An 18,736-nucleotide genomic window follows, 5' to 3' on the forward strand; every position below is an offset into this window, starting at 1 on the left:
GTTGCGTTCTGCTAGAACCAGCCACTTATTTCGTTTAAATATATTCACCGAGGTGAGGGTTCGGCGCCGCGGCAGTAAACTAAATGCCCGTGATTACAGGACCAGGCGCTATCGCGGGGCAGTTTTAACACAAGTTGTACGGTCTACGCAGGGCTGCACATTTAGCGGCCTGCTACCAACTTCAGACTTCTGAGCGCGCGCCCCTGCTAGCAATCAGCACACGGTCGCATAACGAGAAAAACAAGAATCTGGGTCCGTATATGTAATGAGTATTTTCATCAATTTTTTTGTCGTCATTGACTGCCACGAAGCGGTGCCACGAAGTAGCTCTCACCGAGATCAGCTACTCAGTGGGACTGATGATAAAAACATCGAATCGGATGAAAAGAATTGCCACATAAAGCGGTCGCCGCATGATCGCCAAATATCACCGATAGGTGAAAGCCACTAACATTGTCAGCGTTCAGCAGATAAAAGAAAGAAAATATCTATAACATGTGAGAGTCTGGGCTCATCGGGAACACACAATAAATACGTGCGGCTACAGAATGGATTCGTCGAGCCACCAACGCTAACACCGGATAATAAGCGCGGTGTCTATAATTTAATCCAGCGCACACCTTTCCCGTATGTTTGGATTCAACGATCGCAGGCGGTATTGCGCCTGCTTTGTGTTATCGCCTTACTTTTCAACCTACACAAATACTCGCTCACGCGGCAGCGAATCGGAAGTAACAGTCAATTTTATTTAGTTCGAATCATACTGCCGCAGATTATGTTCTGAACGTTGTATACGGCTGATACAAATGAAAAGATGCATGCTATTCTATGACGCATATTAACGAGACGGTAATAAAGTAACCAAATGCGACGAATCCATATGTCCACGTGATGCTAGCCCAATTCACAACGCTGGTGTTCGAATGCAGCAGTGCAGCAAATTCTCATGAATTCCAAACGTGAAAAGCGTCACGCCTTTTGTCAATTTACTTAGAAACTCGAATGGGAAATACATTTTTAAAATTTTTGTTAGTAATTTCTATCAGACGTTTTATTTTCTTTTTAACTCGAAGATTAATGTATCTACACAGACAAGCGCAACACAATCTTCAGAACATGTGGAGAACGTTACGGCAAAATTGCGGCGGACTCAAGTCATTCAAATATTCAAACAACAGCGAACGTCTCTTTCGCAACCCTTTCTCGGTGAGGCCGAAAGCGGAGGCTCCACATTGCCGGTCAGCTCATCTATACATGAAGTGCTCACTGGAAGTAACAGATATACACCGGGAGCAGACCCTCATTCGTTTTTATAGGAACCACGCTACCAATAAATACGAAAGCATAGCTAACAATGCCTTGAAACTGGTATCCCTTCGGAAGTAACCATATATTTCTTTGAGAAGACGTGATTTATGACTCTAAACAAGAGCCGGCGTCTCTATTCAATGACCGCGGTGGCATTACAATGTTCTATTATACAACAATGTAGACTCACTTTAAGCAAGCAAGGCAAGCCACCATTTCCACTAAAATGCGGCCAGTGTCGGTTCCTGAGAAATTGGTTTCGGCCCTCGCTGGTCTTGAGTTGTGCGGGTCTAGTGCTTGTTTGAAGAGCACGACAGCAACGCCGCAGTTCGTGACGACCGCCTTTTATGCAAGCACAATGACTTACCCTTTCACCTAACCAGCCAGAACACTGGTTTTTCGTTTAAAATGGAAGCTACGCTTTGCGATTACTTCCGTGGAAAACGGCGAGCACTTGGTGCCTGAAGCTAAGAATGGAGCTTCCGTGTCACGCGTAGGTATGCACAGTGCGTGTTACAACTAAAAGGGGAAAAAAAGATTGTAACACGCTGCCTGGAGGGCAGCACAAAAAAGCACTAAAGAGCAGTGTGGTGTCACCGAGCGAATCTCGAGAAGAACGAATACAAATTTTGTTCCATCGCATCGGGGAATAACACAAACGTCGATTCTCAGCCCACAGGAAGCGCTAAAGCAATCTCGCTGTGCGTCAAGTGTCAGAGCTCCAAGTATCCCCTCAATGTGAACAAAAATTCACAACAGCATATGCTTGAAACAATGCTTACACTACAGTAGTGGTAAAAAATCTTTAAAGGCTCTGTCAACAAATTTCTTGAGGAAGCTATAGGTAAACAGAGCGTATTAGATATGTGTATTGTATGTGTGCGTGCTTGAGGTTTTTCTGAGGCTACGCTCGATCAGTTAAGCCAGAAAACTTTTCATGCTGAAGCGTTACGACAAAGTACGTGCGCCCTTCCCCCACAGCCTGCTTTCCCGCTGAATTCAAATCGATTCTTCGTGCGTCAATCGATGACACACGAGCTCGCACAGTGCAGAGTAGCTGAGGTTGCCGATAGACTGACCTCGCAGAGTTTGTCGATACCGTTCAGCAATTGTCGCAACAAACTTAGACATTGCAAAACAAGTGGTGTTACCTTAACCAAATATTCCCAGAAGCTCACTATTAGAGAATACAAACATCCTCGAATTAGAACCGCCTCCAATGCACTGTTTTTACTCTTAAATGCCATGCAGCGCAATAACCGCAACGTCAAAGTTTGTGAAACGTGATCGTCGCGCCGAGGCGGGCCTTCCTCGAACGAACCTGTCGGGAGCGGCGTTGATCTGGATGCCGGTGGCCTCGTGGCGCGATCGCCGCTTGCTCTTGCGCAGGCTCATGCGCGCCTTCAGTCCCATCACCAGGGAGGCCGTCGACGACGCGGAGGGCGACGGCGGGGCCGGGTTTGCCGCGAGGTTCGCGGCGCCGTCCATGATCTCCCGTCGCCGGTCCCTCGCCACCGCCGCCGTCTCGGTCTTCTGCGGCCGGTAGATTCGCTCGGTGCTGAAGGCGCGCAGCAGCGCCGACCGGGCGCTGCGCCCGATGCCCTGCACCCGGTCGAAGAGCCGCGTCGTGGACCCGCCGTGTGAGGCCGAGTCGTTCTGGGTGCTGCCGTTCAGCGAGCTGGACGAAGATGCCGGGCCGTAGTACAGGGCGAAGTCGCTGCAGCAGGCGTTAGAAAACGAAGAGAGAAGCACGCGGTCATCGCCGGCAGACTGCATGACGCTCGAATGAAATTCCCCCGGTCAACAGGGCAGTAAGCACTGTTGTACCGCTCTCAGCGCGACTCGTGTCTGGGAATTTAGTACAATGCATAGATACACACACCGCGCGCCCTACGTTTACGGGCAGACCCGGTTGCGATTTGGGCGGAAGAACAAAGCGTCCGTTTTCTAAGCTCCGCCGCAGACCAAACAGACTTGCACTGAGTGCGGGACAAAAGTGCCTCCATTTGGGGGACCGGTTTCCCTGCGACAGGTTGGTGCACGTCTCGGCGCAGCGCACCGCCCTTCCCCCTCTCGCGACTCGTTCCCCTGCATGACTCACGGGCACGCGTCGCCAGGGAGGACATTTCCCGACGCAAGGTGCCATCTCCCGCAGGAATGTGGAGGGAAAAGCCTCCCCACCGACTTCTTTTCTTTGCATGTGCACTGACAGATCACTTATCCTTTCGGCTTAGGCCACCACGATCCCGAAAAACAAAAACAAAAAACTCGGACCCTTTGGTCTAATGAATAGAGGAGTACACCCTATCACCGACACAACTGCATAGTTCACGGCAGACACCGGTCAAGCGAGATAGCAGACAGTTCAACATTGTAACTCGCAACAGCAGCGCCTGCAATAAACGGTTAATAGAGCCCCACAGTGAGCCGTCAAGCACTTTTCTTTTTCCTCCTTGTGTTGTTAACAACGATTTGCCGAGGCGTACGATCCTTCCTCCTTTCTGGCCAACCTGCACTAGACGTCATATCCCCTAAAGGTGACGGGGGAAGTTGGTGGTTGGCGGGGTGAAGTTGTTTCGACGGACAACTGGCTGCAATAGAAACCACGCTACGAGACATCGGCCGTGGCTTCAGTTCGTTAGAGTTCGGTACTTTTGTTCCAGGTACGTGGTAACGGGTAGGCTTGTTGGGTGCGAGGCATCTTTTGAGATTCGATTCTCAAGCCGGCACCTATTTTTTACAAAGTACCAAACTCAGCGTTACACTTATTAACTTTGTCATCGAGCTCCTTGTTAATTTGTTCTAGATCTCTTTTCCTTTCTTTTTTTTTTTTTTTTTGCATAGCAGTTATGGTAAGGCACCTTTTAGGATCACGAGTACTTTTTTGCTTTGCACAATACCTGCAAGAATATTTTTGAGGTAATATGCAACCCGCTACACGTTTCAAGAAATAAATCATGCGAATGTGAATAAACTTCCAAATAAATAAGGATTTCCGTGTCAGGAAGGATAAAAGTGTGTTTTCGTTTGGTCATGCCAACAAACGACCTTTCCTCTTTTATAGAGCGGTGGAAGGCTCTACACGTTTACTTTAAAACAGTGTTCCAGTGTGCGCATAAGTTTTTTTTTTTGTGTACAGTGAAACCGCAAGGCATGCACATAACCGGCATAACACCGGCGAAGTCTAGACACGACGTTGTATATTAGGCACTTACGGTAGTTCCGCTGTAATCGTTAGTAGTGCAGGACCATGAATGAGCGCGCGTATTTCCTGACGGCATACATCCCAATCAGCTTCAGCTTTCTTAATAATACGCTACATCTATGCAGTGTTGGCAATGCAGTGCAGCACTGCGTTTCTATAGTTCTTACGCTCAGGCATCCACGGCTTTCAGCTGCCGCGTGATGCTGCCGTAGTGAAGCATCTACTCTCTGAAAGCTTGGAACTGTACTCGACGCTTAGCTTGAAAATGTAAAAGGCTCTCAGAGTCGGCCACATTGTGATGGGTTCAGCGCATGCTGCATGTATTCATTAATTAAAATCATTCAACAAAACCAGGCACTTGATTGCGAGAGATCGAATGCTGCTCCCAAATGAGAGAAAAAAAAGTTTGCGCTGCTGGGAGCACCATCAGTGCCAGCACGACTTCTGCGCGTACCCGGAGCGGCTGTCTCGCATAACGCCGGAGCCAAAGATGGCGGATATTTTTGCGCAACTCTGGATGAGAGCAACATAAGTCGACACTACCCTGAAAGCGCATGCAACAAAGCTTCCATCTGCAGAGGCTGCTAACGTTGCATCGGTTCGCCCGTGTGTCATTCCCCAAAAGCCTTAATGGCAAACACTCGCCTTATTATGCCTCCTGCTTCAGCACCTCGTGTTTTTCCAAGCCCCAATGATTCTAGCGGAGAGTTAAACACTTTTACATCTAGATTACAGTGTGCAGTATCATGCGGCGCGGCACTTCAGCGAGACCGATAACTCTCAGCGAGACCGATAATACCCTAGCGAGACCGATAATACCCTGCAACAAAACGTAGAACAGGCTCAGCACTCCAATAACACCGGCTCCCGAACAATAATAGGCACTCGTCCTTTTGAAGCAATTTATGTGCTTGACGTAATTACAGTTGCAGCAATAGTTTTGTTGTTGTAGTAGCAGTACTTTTGTTGTTGTAGTTGTCGCTGCTTTCGTCAAAAGATAAAGCGCAGCAGAAATTGACTCCGAAGAACTTCGCAGCGGGAACCGACGGCGGGCGAAGCGGAGAAAAATTTACAATTAAAGCTCGGTGTCCACTGTGGCCGCTCATTTTGATCGCACTTTTTCGGGCGCAAGCGTCGAGTGCAAGCTCAGACTATCCGTTTGCACATTCGAGGTTCATTACTCGACTGGGGATGAAATACGTGAAACTCAGCGCCCCTTCACAGTGCGAAAATTTCTCCTCGTCACTTTCTTTCAGCTCGATTTTTCCTGGCGTTGGCAATACAAGCAAACAGCTAGCAAACACACCAACGTGTGTTATCCTTGTATCGGGACGTTGCGCAGCCTTTTTCATTCCATTCACTCCGCAAAGCCTGATATGCCCCGATAAGTGCGACGTGGACAGTCACTTACAGGAAACGTCCAACACGATACAGCGTTGGCTCACGTGCTCTCTCCTACATTGCTTTGATTAGCCCTCGCAGCTGTCTAAAAAAAAAAAAATTGTTTAGTTTTCTTTTGGTGGTTGTTTTTACAGCTATAGGACATTGCAGTTCTTTTTTTAAGACAAACTGGTGTGAAGTTGGTTACTCCTGATGGAATAAGGCAGCGCACTTCGAAACACCGACGTAACAAAGAATGAACACAGCAGCTCGTGTTTGTTTATTCTGTGTTACGCAGTTGTTGCGAAGTGCGCTGCCATATTCCATCATAAGGGTTTTGGCATCAGCACGTCATTTTACGAATCACAAATTATTTTTTCCACTTGGAAATGGCTCTGATAACTTTTTTTTTTTCGCACTGCACTTGCATTTCTGCTTAAAACTAGGAAGAAGATACAGCCGCACTACCAAACACGACACGAGCTTTTCTTGCCCTTAAATTTTTCAGTATAACGTTCATATAACATATAACAAAACGCTAACGCAGTCAGTGTAAGAAATTACTGAAGGCATTCGTCTCGTCACCTTAGTAATGATAGTGAGAGAGAATGAGGGAGAAACTGATATTTATTTCTTAAAGGAGATGCGGGCCATAAAACAAGCCACCAGCTACCCCAGATTTCCGAATGCTGCTAGAGTGAAGAAGGCTGATGTAAATGGGAGAGGGCACACTATGTAATACAGTATAGAATGAGCAAGAACGCACACAAAAAGAAAGTAAAGAAAACACGCGAGCATCGCATTACGCAATTAGACAAGTACACGTTTACTATTGCATACACAGCTACACAAACAAGGATATAGCATAGACTTTTATTTATGTTTGCTTTTAATGTTATCGCTACATGACACTCTTTCTCTGTCACTCTCTCTCTCTCTCTCTCTATTATTTCTTGTGTATAACGCATCATTTTGCATTTTGTATGGCTAAAAGAAAAGGGGGTAGCACACTTGACGCAGGATGCTGACACCTGTTTCAGATATATTTCATTTCTTTTTTTTTTAAGAGCGATCTCGCTGCCAACATGAGTAGGATTTTCGTTTGTGTAACAGCAGCGCCAGGCAAAGTTTAAAATTATTTGAGCACAATGTCAGCTTTGCGTGATGTGCGCTATGACAACACAAACCGTTTCCCGTGAACGCAGCAGCACAGAACAGAAGATCTTAAACATGCATCGTCATCTGGTAACACTGCTCGCCTCCACCGCCATATTTTACCACTAGGTGCAGTTGCGAAGCGCGTGTATGTGGTGTGTACGACTCGGTTACCGTCGCGGTGTGGCTCAATTCGGGACCTTCAAATACAACAGTGACCTTCCACTCACTCTGTTTGTGAAATCGTTATTTAGCCGCTATAATGCTTAAATATGCATGGATGTGTTCTACATAAAATAACACTGCTCACACACACACACACAAATCTATGAAATATAGCTTCACTCATATAGGCTAAACAGGCGTTCGCGTTTCCGAATAATTTTTCGTACGGAAGCATATACGCGTTGCCCAGCTTGAGCGCCAATTCCGCAAAACGGAATTTTCTTTTATTTATTTAAGAGGAAGGGGGAAGGGGGTGTATAGACGCCGCAGTAAACAAACACGAGAGAACGACATGGAAAACGTCGTCTGCATTGGCCGCTTTTTATTCACTAATTCTGCTATGCCTTTTGCCGTAAAAACAAAAAAAAAAAAGCCAAGCTTGTTGCCGGCGTTGCGACCACGTACCCCTTGCTTCGCATACAGAAGCGAACAGCCGTGCGAACAAGTTGCCAAGCAAAACCTTTCGTTTTGCCGTGGTTTCGGAAACATGGCGGATGACACTTCGCTCCAGGTCCATAGTTAGCGCCTAACATTTTTAAGCTTCGCCCATTCAATGGCTCCATTAAGAGCAACACTAAAATGAGTTTGTAAATTGAAGTACTTTTGAAGTTTCAGTTTCCATTTCTATGTCGGCAAAAGGCTGTACGTTTAACAAGAATAGGGTTAAATTTTTATTTAGTTAGTTTTGGTATTCGAACAACAGCGCAGAACATTGGTATGACCTGACGAATTTTGAGGGAGTTTCGCATGCTTGGGCCGCTTTTGTTCGGAAGTTCTCGGAGGTCCTTACGCCAAGCATTTGGTTTATTTAAAATGGGATTTGATCTTTCTTTATCAAGTTAACTAATTCACTAGCCCGGAGCACAGAGTCAAAATTTCATGACGTCAAGTCACGATTCTTATGACGTGAGAAGCTAGCTGATTAAGATACCGCTCAAGGTAAGACTTACGTTTGTGACATTCCACAAGCGTAATTCACCACTCCATCTTGACTCTACAGTAATCCTGGTGTCCATAGCTGCTATGCAATGCAGCGCTTTTTAAGTACGTAACTTACGAGTCTCAAGTTGTAAACGCCCATACTAGGCGGAAACGAAGGTGTTGCAGTGCTATTTTTGTTGTTGTTGTTGTTGTTGTTGCTCAATCAATTGATGATTGGAGCATTGCTAGAAAATACTAATTTACCTGAATAAAAAAAATGGAATATCCAGCTAGCTTATCGAACATTTGCACTATTTAATTTTTGTAATTATTTGCTTTAGGGTGCACGTTACATTCGAAAAGCTGAAGCCCAGCACTAGCGCAGTCGTATGCATAACAACTGCGTAACATTTTCCCCGCCGTGCCGTGTTCAAGGCGCGCAAGCAGCGCGGAAAGCAACGGGCCATCGCGACTCACCTCTTGTGCATGCACTTGCGGGGTGGCAGCGGTGGCTCGGTCTCGTCCATGACGCATGGCGAGCTGGTGATGCGCGGGATCGGGGAGAGCACCGCATGGTGGTACGAAGGCTTGCGCGTCACCACGGCGTACTCCACGCCGCCTTTGACCACCTTCGCTGGACCTGCGAGCCGTTGCCGCGCTCTGCGGTCAGCGACCATATTCCGCAACCTTGCGGGTGCTTCGCTCTGAATCGTCGCACAATGAAACGCAACTCATGTCCACCGCCAATGGCGGGGTCACCGGGTAAGTTACCACCACGTTTGGCGCGGCGACTATACGCCCGGCGATGCCCAGTTCGGGAGAACGCGCGAGTGAGCGAGCGCTTTGGAAACACTCCGACAGCTGCGCATGACGTCGAAAGCAGGATTAGCACGCGTCGCACGTCTGCAAGGAGGGGTCTTCGCTACCTTCTGCGACTCGCTAACCGTGAAATCCGCCGCTACAATACGCTGCCAGAGTGTTGTATTCCCGCGCTAGCGCGTAAATTTGCTCGAATATTTATCTGAAATAGAGTGGTCGGGATGAAGGCGCGCGTTTATATCTCAATGTGTCAAATCACTAGGTCGGAAAAAAAGAAAGACAGATGTGAATCCTTGACGTTTTGAAACACGCCGTACGGACGCGGCCCAGACCAAAACGCAGAAGCGTCAATTAGTGAACATGCATACTCGACACAACGACTTGAAAGCACCCTCACGTGTGGTTTCAGGTCGCCGGGCCGATATCTGTCCGCAGCGCACCAAGATTACCATCTTCTATATATCGTTGTAGTGCAAGCTGAACCACATGGGATAACAGAAAAGCGCATTTGACAACCACAAAGCGCTTACAATCGCCGCACTAACTGTTGGCTTCGGACAGCGGTTTTTCCACGTTGCATGCTCGCATTTCGCACAGCTCATGTGGCAAGACACATGCGTAATCCGTAGCTAGAGCAGCGCGTACGCTGGACGCGGGAAAAAAAGAGCTCATCTCAGCAGAATAATAACTCACCGATAGATCCGCGGTACCAGATGAGTCGGCGTATGGAGACACGGACAACGTGTGGGCACGCGGCAACTAAAACGGTGAGAAAGTTCCCAGTGCCGAGTAGTACGTAATTTGCCGGCAGGTAGAGGAAAGGCGGTCCACGATACAGCCACTGGGGCAAACGCCCGCCGTACGAGCGATGGTGAACAGTATGAATGTGCAAGCGGATGCTGCCGATTAGGCCGCGTCAGTAGCGGACGCACGCAACGCCCTATTCAGGCCGCACAATGCTATCTTATCGGCCAAACCGCCGGCCACAGCACAGCTGTTCTTTCACCTGACCCGCGATGTCGAGTGAAAGAGAGTTCCCACTATGCGCTTGTCCCTATGTAGCAAAATCGTGGTTCGAGTCTTTCTCCCCTCGACTACATAGCCTCCGCGAAACAACACTCTAAGAAAAATCCCGGGGAAAACGGGAGTAACTGCGCCGTTAGTCCTAAAAAGGGCGCTTTCGTCCCTCAAAGGACTAACTGCATGAATGTGCGGGCCGTGTGCAAATTTCGGAGAGTAAGTGTTTAGTCCCTGCTCGGAAAGAGAGCAATGGGAGGACGAACGGCAACAGTTACTCCCCAGGCACTTAGCTGTTTTCGTCCGTGTCATGGAGCGATGCGGCGAAAACGGTATTGTCTATAAATCGTGAATGGTTCGAAGTTCGTGCATTGTCTATTGAACTACATGCAAAGCAGCGCCTTGCCTCTTCGTGAGAAAATTACGTGAAACTTAAAACTGGAATGTGAAGAGGCATGCCCTTCGTGCGCACCCCATAAGTGAGCGATACACATTAAACGCGCAAGTCACTGATAGACGGCTAGATTTTCTTGGTCTATAGTACCTAAGTTCCTTCCGTTCCAAGGAGGTTGCGAACTGAAGAGATGTGTAGCTCAAACGGCACGCGCTAAGCGACAGAGAAATTGCCCATCTCTGTCGTCTTCGGTGCCCCGTTTGCCTCAGTTTAAATCACCCTAAAAATACTCGGGCTGATTTCTTTTCGCAGTCGCTTATGGTTGCAAGTACACTCAACGTTAGACTCTGACTGCATAGCTTGCACAAAATACAGTCACTTTTATATTGCCGCACTTGCGTTCCCATGCTTAACCTTGTCGAAATAGCCCGTCTTGCCAAGCAAGCGGCGTGGTGAAATGGTTAGAGTACCTGACTTGTGAGCGAGAGGACGTGAGTTCGAATCCTGCTGTCGGGCACGTTTTCTTTTTCAGCTCATTATAATTTTTTTATTAGGGTATAAATGCCTATTTTAATTAATTACACCTTTGCGGAGCATCGGAACGAATTACAGTTACTCCCTTGAGGACCATCGGGCAGGGGCAACTGTTAGTCCCCGAAGGAGTAAGCGCATGGGGAGTAACAGTTCATCCCATGTCAGTTCGTCCCCAAAAGGACTAATGGTTGTGGCAAATCAGTTAGTCCCCAAAAGGACTAACCTCCCTACCCCTTTTAGTCCTTTTTTTCTTAGAGTGAAGAACCGTTTACAAGCGCCGCTGCCGGCTTTCTCTGCTATACCGTTCGGCGCTGCTCTAGCCGAGAGACTACTGCCAATGGGCCAGTCAACTACGATTCCTTCCACGCCAATTCACCTTTGCTGTTCAGAGTGACCCCCTGGTGCACGAGCGTTGGCAGGCTGGTGCTCTTGGGTGAGGCGTCGGCCGTCAACGCCTGGGAAGCGCCCGCGAAACAGCTAGGCGCCTCGCGAGGAGCGCAGCACGGGCTCTGCGGGCCGCCGGAACGGCCCAGGTCGTCGGAGCTTTTGTTGCTCTTGGCCAGGAGCAGCGATCCACGGACTCCGTTGGCGACCACCCTGGCGAGCGCCGCGTCGTCTCGACGCGAGCAGTGCCCCGTCGGCGGCGTGCACGGGCGTGCTGCGCTCAAGAAGGAGCGTCGGGCGCTCGGCGACCGCACGGCGCGAACAGCCGACGGCGGCGGTTCGTCGTGCGACACCAGAGGCTGCACGTCCGGAACCACAGCCGCGGGCCGCGCGAACAGCACGCGCATCGCTCCGCTGTCCGGGGCGGATGAGCCCCGGCTCGCGGCAGAGCTCTTCGGCGGCATCCCTGTTGAGAGACGGAGGACGTCAGCTTACGGAGAACAAGCATTTGCGCACATATTAAAAAGAAAGTGGATAGACTAAAACCTGAACGAACAACAATGACAAGATGGAACGTTTCATAGATATTTTTTTTACCGTGTCCTCAAAAAGGTTGTGAGAAGAAATTACACTATCGTGACTAAAATTGTGCCGGAATAATCAATCACCAACACATTCGAGCACTGGGCGGTCATTCCGCCACCACGCGGCGCCCCGTGATCTCTAATATTCAAATTTACGCAATCAGTGACGCAGAGCAGCCCGTGCAGGTAATACGTAAGCTGTGCCGATTGACCTGCTTAACTCATGCGCATTTTATCAGTGAGCTTGACCTCCATATTCTGAAAGCGTTCGGTCACAGCGCGATCGCTGAGCATGCGGGCTCACCAACAGTCTTATATATGCATGATCATCACAAGGCGTTTGATATTGTGATTGTGTTACGAGCATAACGGTTTTGGAAGACATTTTTCAGGTTTCGAGACAGACTCATACGAGGAGCTGAAAGCGAAGAACTTGACGTTCGTAAAATTCCTGCAATATTCTAACCTACATCGTCACTTTCTTCCCAAATCACTTTTAATTGTGCAAGAACACTCCGAAATGTCAATCATTTCCTCAGATAATACTCGCAATTCAAAGATAGCTCGTAATTCGCAACGTGTTTTATACCGAAAAAGAAAGAAAAACATTACAGCTGATGTATGCGGGACGAGGGGCCAATAAGCGCGTATCTATATCACCCCCGGGATTTTTCATATACCGTGTGTACGAAACATAGCTTCCGTGATAATTTATTCGCCAGGAATACGCTTTGCCATAGAAACCGCACCTGTTTTCAGCTCGTGGCGGCTAACGACCCTGTTTGTTGCCCCTAACTCCTAGTTACGACTCTCTGGGATTGTAACAATGCATGTATTACGGGAAGGCGGAACATGTAGCCTCCTCACCCGGCAAGGAAAGCGGCAGCGCCTTGGGCGGCAGTGTGGTCTTGGGCTTGGAGCCCGACAATGACGACGTCGTCGTCGAGTGACTAGAAACGGGCCGAGTAGGCTGCACCCGGGTCACCACGGCTTCCCTGGGCGCCGTACGGACCGGCTGGGCGGCCCTCAGGTCGCAGGTTGTCGTTCGCCTCAGCTCCGAAATGTGTGCCTCCCCTGAGCACCTATTATTTGTCAATCCCTCACAGCGGCTAGGGTTCGTGCCGTCCGAGTCACGGCTCGTTCCATCAATTGACCGGTGCTCCTGCCGGGCTTTGTCGTGCAAATATTGTCCATTCGTGAAAGCAGCTTCCTTTGTATACTGGGCCGAGCCCAAAATACTGCGGGCAGGGCAGTTGGCGTTCACCGGTGCGCCACAGGCGGCATCCTTCAGCGAAGACGCTGAAGGGATTCCCTTGGAGCTCTTGAACGTTGCGGATATGCAGTAGGCGGGGTGCTTGCTCGTAGACGGTGTCGATTCGTTGGGCGCAGACACTGGCACGTCGTGACCGAGCCGATGAGAGTTGTTCGAGTCTGCCGGTGGCAACGCGAAGGAGGAACTGGACTTGCTAGAATCCGTTACCGGCGGAAGTGACGATCGACGACAGCTTGGCCAGTCGGTTATGACCGCAACGGGAGGCCTCGGTGCCAAAACGTCGTCTGCGTCAACCGTCGGAGCGACCGACAACTTCACGTGAGAGGAGGCGTTTCTGCCGTCGACGCCGAAGCTCGAAGGCAGCGTGCGGGCAGCGGGCACAGAAAGCCTCTTGAAAGCGCACAATTCGTCCTCTTCAAAGGCGCGCACGGGCAGGGAGAAACTTCGGTACCGTCCCGCGGAGCGAGGGTCCAGCTGCCCTGCTCGTGTCGATGAAGAGGACGCGTACAGGGCGGCCATGAGCTGCCTGCAGGAGCGGCGCATGTGCTGCTCCGAGAACGGTAGGCCCTCGTCGAAGTGCACCCGCGGGGGCCCCGCGACATACGAGGTCCTGGAGCCTCCGTCGTTGCCACCGCTAGAGGTCTCGTGCAGCTGACGCCTGCGGTGAAAGAAAACACACTGAATGTTGAAGTGTGCCTTACCGTCGTCGTGGCAGTTTTGGGGTCCTGAATATATGAAGTGCATTACATATAGGAAGTGTATACTCGCGTTGGACATTCTCAAGGAAAGAGTATTCACAACGAACTTTGCCCATGCGGCAGATATACACCCGAGGTGAATAAGCATCTTTTACACCTATGGGACGCCCGACGGGGGCTACTAAGAAGATGGAGGCGGCAGAAGCACAACAGAAAACTCAGACTAAAAATCGTTGAGGTCACCAGACAAGCCGAAGAGTATGCGACAGAACTCGCAGGGCGCAACTGGGACCAAAAATGCAACGAGCTACAGGGGACCCTGGGCTGGAAAAAGACATGGGCCTTGCTAAGGAGTCTTATAGACCCAACCATGACCAAGTCCGAAAATCGTAAAACGACCCAACGGATCGCGCACCGATTCCAAGGCACAGACCGGGAAATGCTGAAGAACATCAAGCAGCGCTACATTGGGGATACAACGGACGTCGACTGCAGCTTGGCATACACGGGCGAAGCAAATCCCGCTCTAGATGAACCCATTACCATAGCAGAAGTAAGACACGCTGTGATGTCTGCCACAAAGAACACCACGCCAGGCAAGGATGGCATCACCAACGCCATGATAAGGAACCTGGACGAAAACTCCATCAAACGATTTACAGAATTCGTAAATAAACACTGGGAACAGGGGACTATCCCGGACGACTGGAGACATGCGGAAATAGTTATGATTCCGAAGTCCGGAAAGACTCCCCGCCTGGAAAACCTGCGACCCATTTCGCTAACGTCCTGCTTGGGAAAAGTATACGAGAGAATTGTGCTTCAGAGGTTAGAGACCCACCTAGAGGATAACGAGCTCATGCCACACACTATGTTTGGATTCAGAAAATGCCTCTCAACGCAAGACATCCTCCTGCAGATTAAGGAGGAGGTACTTACTACCATCCCGAAATATGGAGAAAATATCTTGCTTGCACTCGATCTTAAGGCGGCCTTCGACAATGTAAGTCATAGGGCTGTGCTGGAGGGTCTCAGCAACATTGGTTGCGGGCAGAGAATACACAACTACGTCAGAGCTTTCCTCAGTGACAGATCCGCCACCATTGGTATAGGAGGCATCAGGACTGACACCTTCAACATGCCCAAAAAGGGAACACCGCAAGGCTCTGTGATATCCCCTACGCTTTTTAACATTGTTATGATCGGGTTAGCACGGAAGCTCGAAAAAATTGAAGGGCTCAGGCATGCCATATACGCCGACGACGTCACAATCTGGGTGACCAAGGGATCCTTAGGAGAAAAACAAGACCTTTTGCAGAGCGCAGCAGATACAGTCCATGCATACACTGAACACTGCGGGCTTGTCTGCTCCCCGGAGAAATCCGAGGTGCTCAGAGTCTACAGAAGAGGATACAATCTGCAAAACTCCATAGACATCTTCATAGGGGGGAAGAAGATTCCGGAGGTATCCCAAGTTAAGATCCTTGGCATGTGGATACAGAGCAACTGTCGTGTGGACCACACAATCAGACAGCTGGCAAACACTACAGCTCAGATCACAAGGATGATCGCAAGAATCTCAAACAGACGGCGAGGTATGAAAGAAGAGGACACATGTAGGCTAATACAGGCCCTCGTGATCAGTAGGATTGTATACAGTGTCCCCTACCAAACACCGCTCGAGCAGGAAAAAGAACAATTAGAGGCAATCCTTAGGAAAGCTTACAAATGCGCTCTCGGACTACCGGTCAACACCTCGACGGAGAAATTCCTTCAATTGGGCATAAACAACACAGTGCAAGAACACATCGAAGCTCACCTTCTCGCGCAGAAAATGAGACTCATGCTGACTCCAACGGGCAGGAACACGCTGAAGATACTGGGTATGAGAGATGCTTGCAGAGAAATTAACAGCACGGAAAGCATACCTAAAGAGATTCGAGAGATCATTGAGGTTAGCCCGATACCGAGAAACATGCACCCTAAATTACACAAGGCCAGAAGAAAGGCAAGATCAGAAGCACACAACAGATATTTCTCGGCGAGAAAAGACGTGTTATACGTCGACGCGACCACATACAAAGAGCACTCCGGGGCGGTAGTCAGCGTTGTTGATCACCAGCTTAGAGAAATCAATTGCGCTTCGATCAAAGGCAACAACATCCTGGAGGCTGAGGAAGCGGCAATCGCACTCGCCATCACCCACAAGGGCGAAGAGGCCACTACAACAATACTTACGGACTCGCAAGAAGCGTGCAGAAGGTACAGCAGTGGACGCATATCCACTGCGGCCATCCGCATACTCAAGACGAGAAAAATAACCTTTTCGAGATGCTTCATTACGTGGACACCAGGTCATGAGACTGTGACAGGGAACCAGCGTGCCGACGCCAACGCCCGAGCATACGCCAACCGGGGGGCGCACCACGACGGGGAACCGGACACAGTCACCAGACGCTATGGAGCAATTTTAGAAAACCAAAGAGCCCTAAGGAGGATCTACCCCCCTCCCCACAAAGACCTTAGTAGAGAGCAGTCGGTTGCCTGGAGACAACTGCAGACTAATACATACCCCAATCTGAGTCTGCTCAGCAAAATCTATCCGTCAACATACGACAATAAATGCCCGCTATGCGGTGAACACGCAACGCTTTACCACGTTACATGGGCCTGCCAAAAGCCAAAGGTAGCGCCAGTACACAAAACACCAACACCGGAGCAGTGGGAGGCTGCGCTATCCTGCTCGAAGCCTGAAGAACAGCTCAAGCTGATCGACAGAGCTAGCAAGATGGCAGAGGCCACTGGGGCCCTGGACTGAGGGCTCCACCTTCGCCGGTATACCTTCTTTGTGAAAATAAAGTTTTTTCATTCATTCCCTAGAAATTAACTGCGCTGAGTATAAATACCATGCCTGATTGAAACTGCTAATAATTTCATTTTTTTTAAGGTAGAATGATCAGTTACCAAGAAGGTTAAAGAGGAACGAAAGCTCGTTAAACTTGAAGTTTTCCTCATTTTCAGATCACCCGCCGTGGTAGCTCAGTGTTGGGCTGCTGAGCACAAGGTCGCGGGATCGAATCCCGGCCACGGCGGCCGCATTTTGATGTGGGCGAAATGCGAAAACACCCGTGTACTTAGATTTAGGTGCCCAGAAGATCCCCAGGTGGTCGAAATTTCCGGAGACCTCTACTACCGCGTGCCTCATAATCAGAAAGTGGTTTTGGCGAGTAAAACCCTATAATATAGTTTTAATTTTCAGATGCTTGTCTCAAAGTTAGCGTGACATAAACGTAACCGATTCCGAAGCTTCAGACTCGCCCGTTCATCGGCAGGAATGAGCGTGACGTATCTCGCCTGCGCTTGCTCGACCGTCTACGCGGGATGCGCCATAAAAGCGCGCAGCAACTGCGCGTTTCCCACACCGGCGTCACGGCGACTTGCCCGCCGAACGCGTCTTTCTTGCCGCCCTTTCGTTCTCTGCTTCCTAACACGGCGACACTAGTGGTGATGCGGGTGCTTGTCACCGGAACCCGGAAGACGAAGCTGTCGGTTCACCTGTCAGTCCACGGCAAGAAAACACAGCGCACGTCCGGCCAACCCCTAACAAAGGCCTGGGAAACACCAGAGCATCTATGGGCCATAAATTTCGCCCCCTAGAAACGACGCCTCCGCGAGACACGCCGGCCGTCTATCGCCGTGTCTGCTCGCGACGACGGTGCAGCTTCGCCAAACCTTGCGCGTGTCTTGGCTCAAGTCTACGGAGCCCTCATTCTCCACGCCCGCTGTATTTTTTCTACTCAGACATCTCTATCAACTCTTTGACACGACCAGCGACTTGGGTTTTAAGCCCCCAGAAGCAGTCAAGTTCTGCGACGTATATTTAAATTTCTATTCGCAGGACCACTTGTCGATGGTCAACTGGAATACGGAAGGTTATTGTGATACACAAACGGTCCCGTTCAATTTGTGCGATAGACAATTAGCTGGAGCGGCCCAGTTGAGTAAAACAATGAGTCGAAGGAACGCGCCATTGGAATGAACTAGTGTGCAACGCATCAAAAACAGCGGCCTTCAAGCAAGTGGCCCATCTAATGCTCTCAGACACTACATAAAATGAGCTATACCACTGAAGACTTTCCACCGAAGCTATGCAAAAACTCTGCCTCCGTACCGGCATTTTTTCCTTCTTGAACCCGCAATATTTCATAGTCTCGAGAAAATTCACACTATTACATAGTCAAAACTGTATTCTCACTGAGACCACACACTGTCGCCACATGTGCCATGCTCAAATGCTGATATCTTTCAGAATGTTCCATTAGCTCACGGCTAGATCGAGATCCAACAGTAAAAGGCCTCCTAGTATTCAATGCATAGTTGCTCCTCCTGCAATCGTGCGAGAAACGTGAATACGTTTTCGTCAGCAGCACCATGTGTGAATCAAGATATGCCCATTAAAACCATAAGCATCACATTCAAAAGCAGGCATTATCGCTTGGAGTATTTGAAAGCGCAGTCATTCGCGACGACTATATATGCTGGAGGCCCACTAGAACGCACCTCCTCTGATGCCGAGTCAGAAAGAACTAATACAAAAAATACGCATTCATTCAGTATTCTCAATTGCTCCTTATTTTTTTCTTGATTATTTATTTATTAGCCATACTTTCAAGGCCCCTAGGCACTACAGAAATCAGTGCTAGAAGAGAACAAGAGCAAATGCAGAAAGATACAGGCGGCCAGAAAGATAACACGCAAGATTCACCAACTGGCGTGGTATAAAGCGGGCTTGAAACTTTATGCGTCCGGAATGGCAGTGAGAGATGCAGGAATATGGTT

At 49.3% G+C, this 18,736-nt stretch overlaps 2 protein-coding genes across 3 annotated transcripts in view; one reads left to right on the forward strand and one right to left on the reverse strand.

Moving 5' to 3' along the window:
• The window catches only part of LOC142566750 (uncharacterized), a 236,986-nt gene that overhangs the window by 14,352 nt on the left and 203,898 nt on the right, over positions 1-18,736 (reverse strand). For both annotated transcript variants that reach the window (XM_075677631.1, XM_075677632.1), the window contains exons 6-9: positions 12,794-13,857; positions 11,335-11,808; positions 8,672-8,834; positions 2,630-3,025 (exon numbers count right to left, since the gene is read on the reverse strand). In XM_075677631.1, the coding sequence (XP_075533746.1) occupies positions 2,630-3,025; positions 8,672-8,834; positions 11,335-11,808; positions 12,794-13,857 (2,097 nt within the window). The remainder of the gene's footprint in view (positions 1-2,629; positions 3,026-8,671; positions 8,835-11,334; positions 11,809-12,793; positions 13,858-18,736) is intronic.
• On the forward strand, positions 14,740-16,715 carry LOC142566781 (uncharacterized). Its single transcript, XM_075677669.1, has one exon. The coding sequence runs from the start codon at positions 14,757-14,759 to the stop codon at positions 16,713-16,715; it is 1,959 nt and encodes a 652-aa protein (XP_075533784.1). The 5' UTR covers positions 14,740-14,756.

Source organism: Dermacentor variabilis, unplaced genomic scaffold (assembly GCF_050947875.1).
Source record: "Dermacentor variabilis isolate Ectoservices unplaced genomic scaffold, ASM5094787v1 scaffold_13, whole genome shotgun sequence".
In the NCBI taxonomy this organism is placed as follows: Eukaryota; Metazoa; Arthropoda; class Arachnida; order Ixodida; family Ixodidae; genus Dermacentor; species Dermacentor variabilis.

Bases quoted from the DNA above. Each gene is read 5' to 3' on its own strand.
- LOC142566781 (XM_075677669.1), top strand. From the start codon at position 14,757: ATGCCACACACTATGTTTGGATTCAGAAAATGCCTCTCAACGCAAGAC.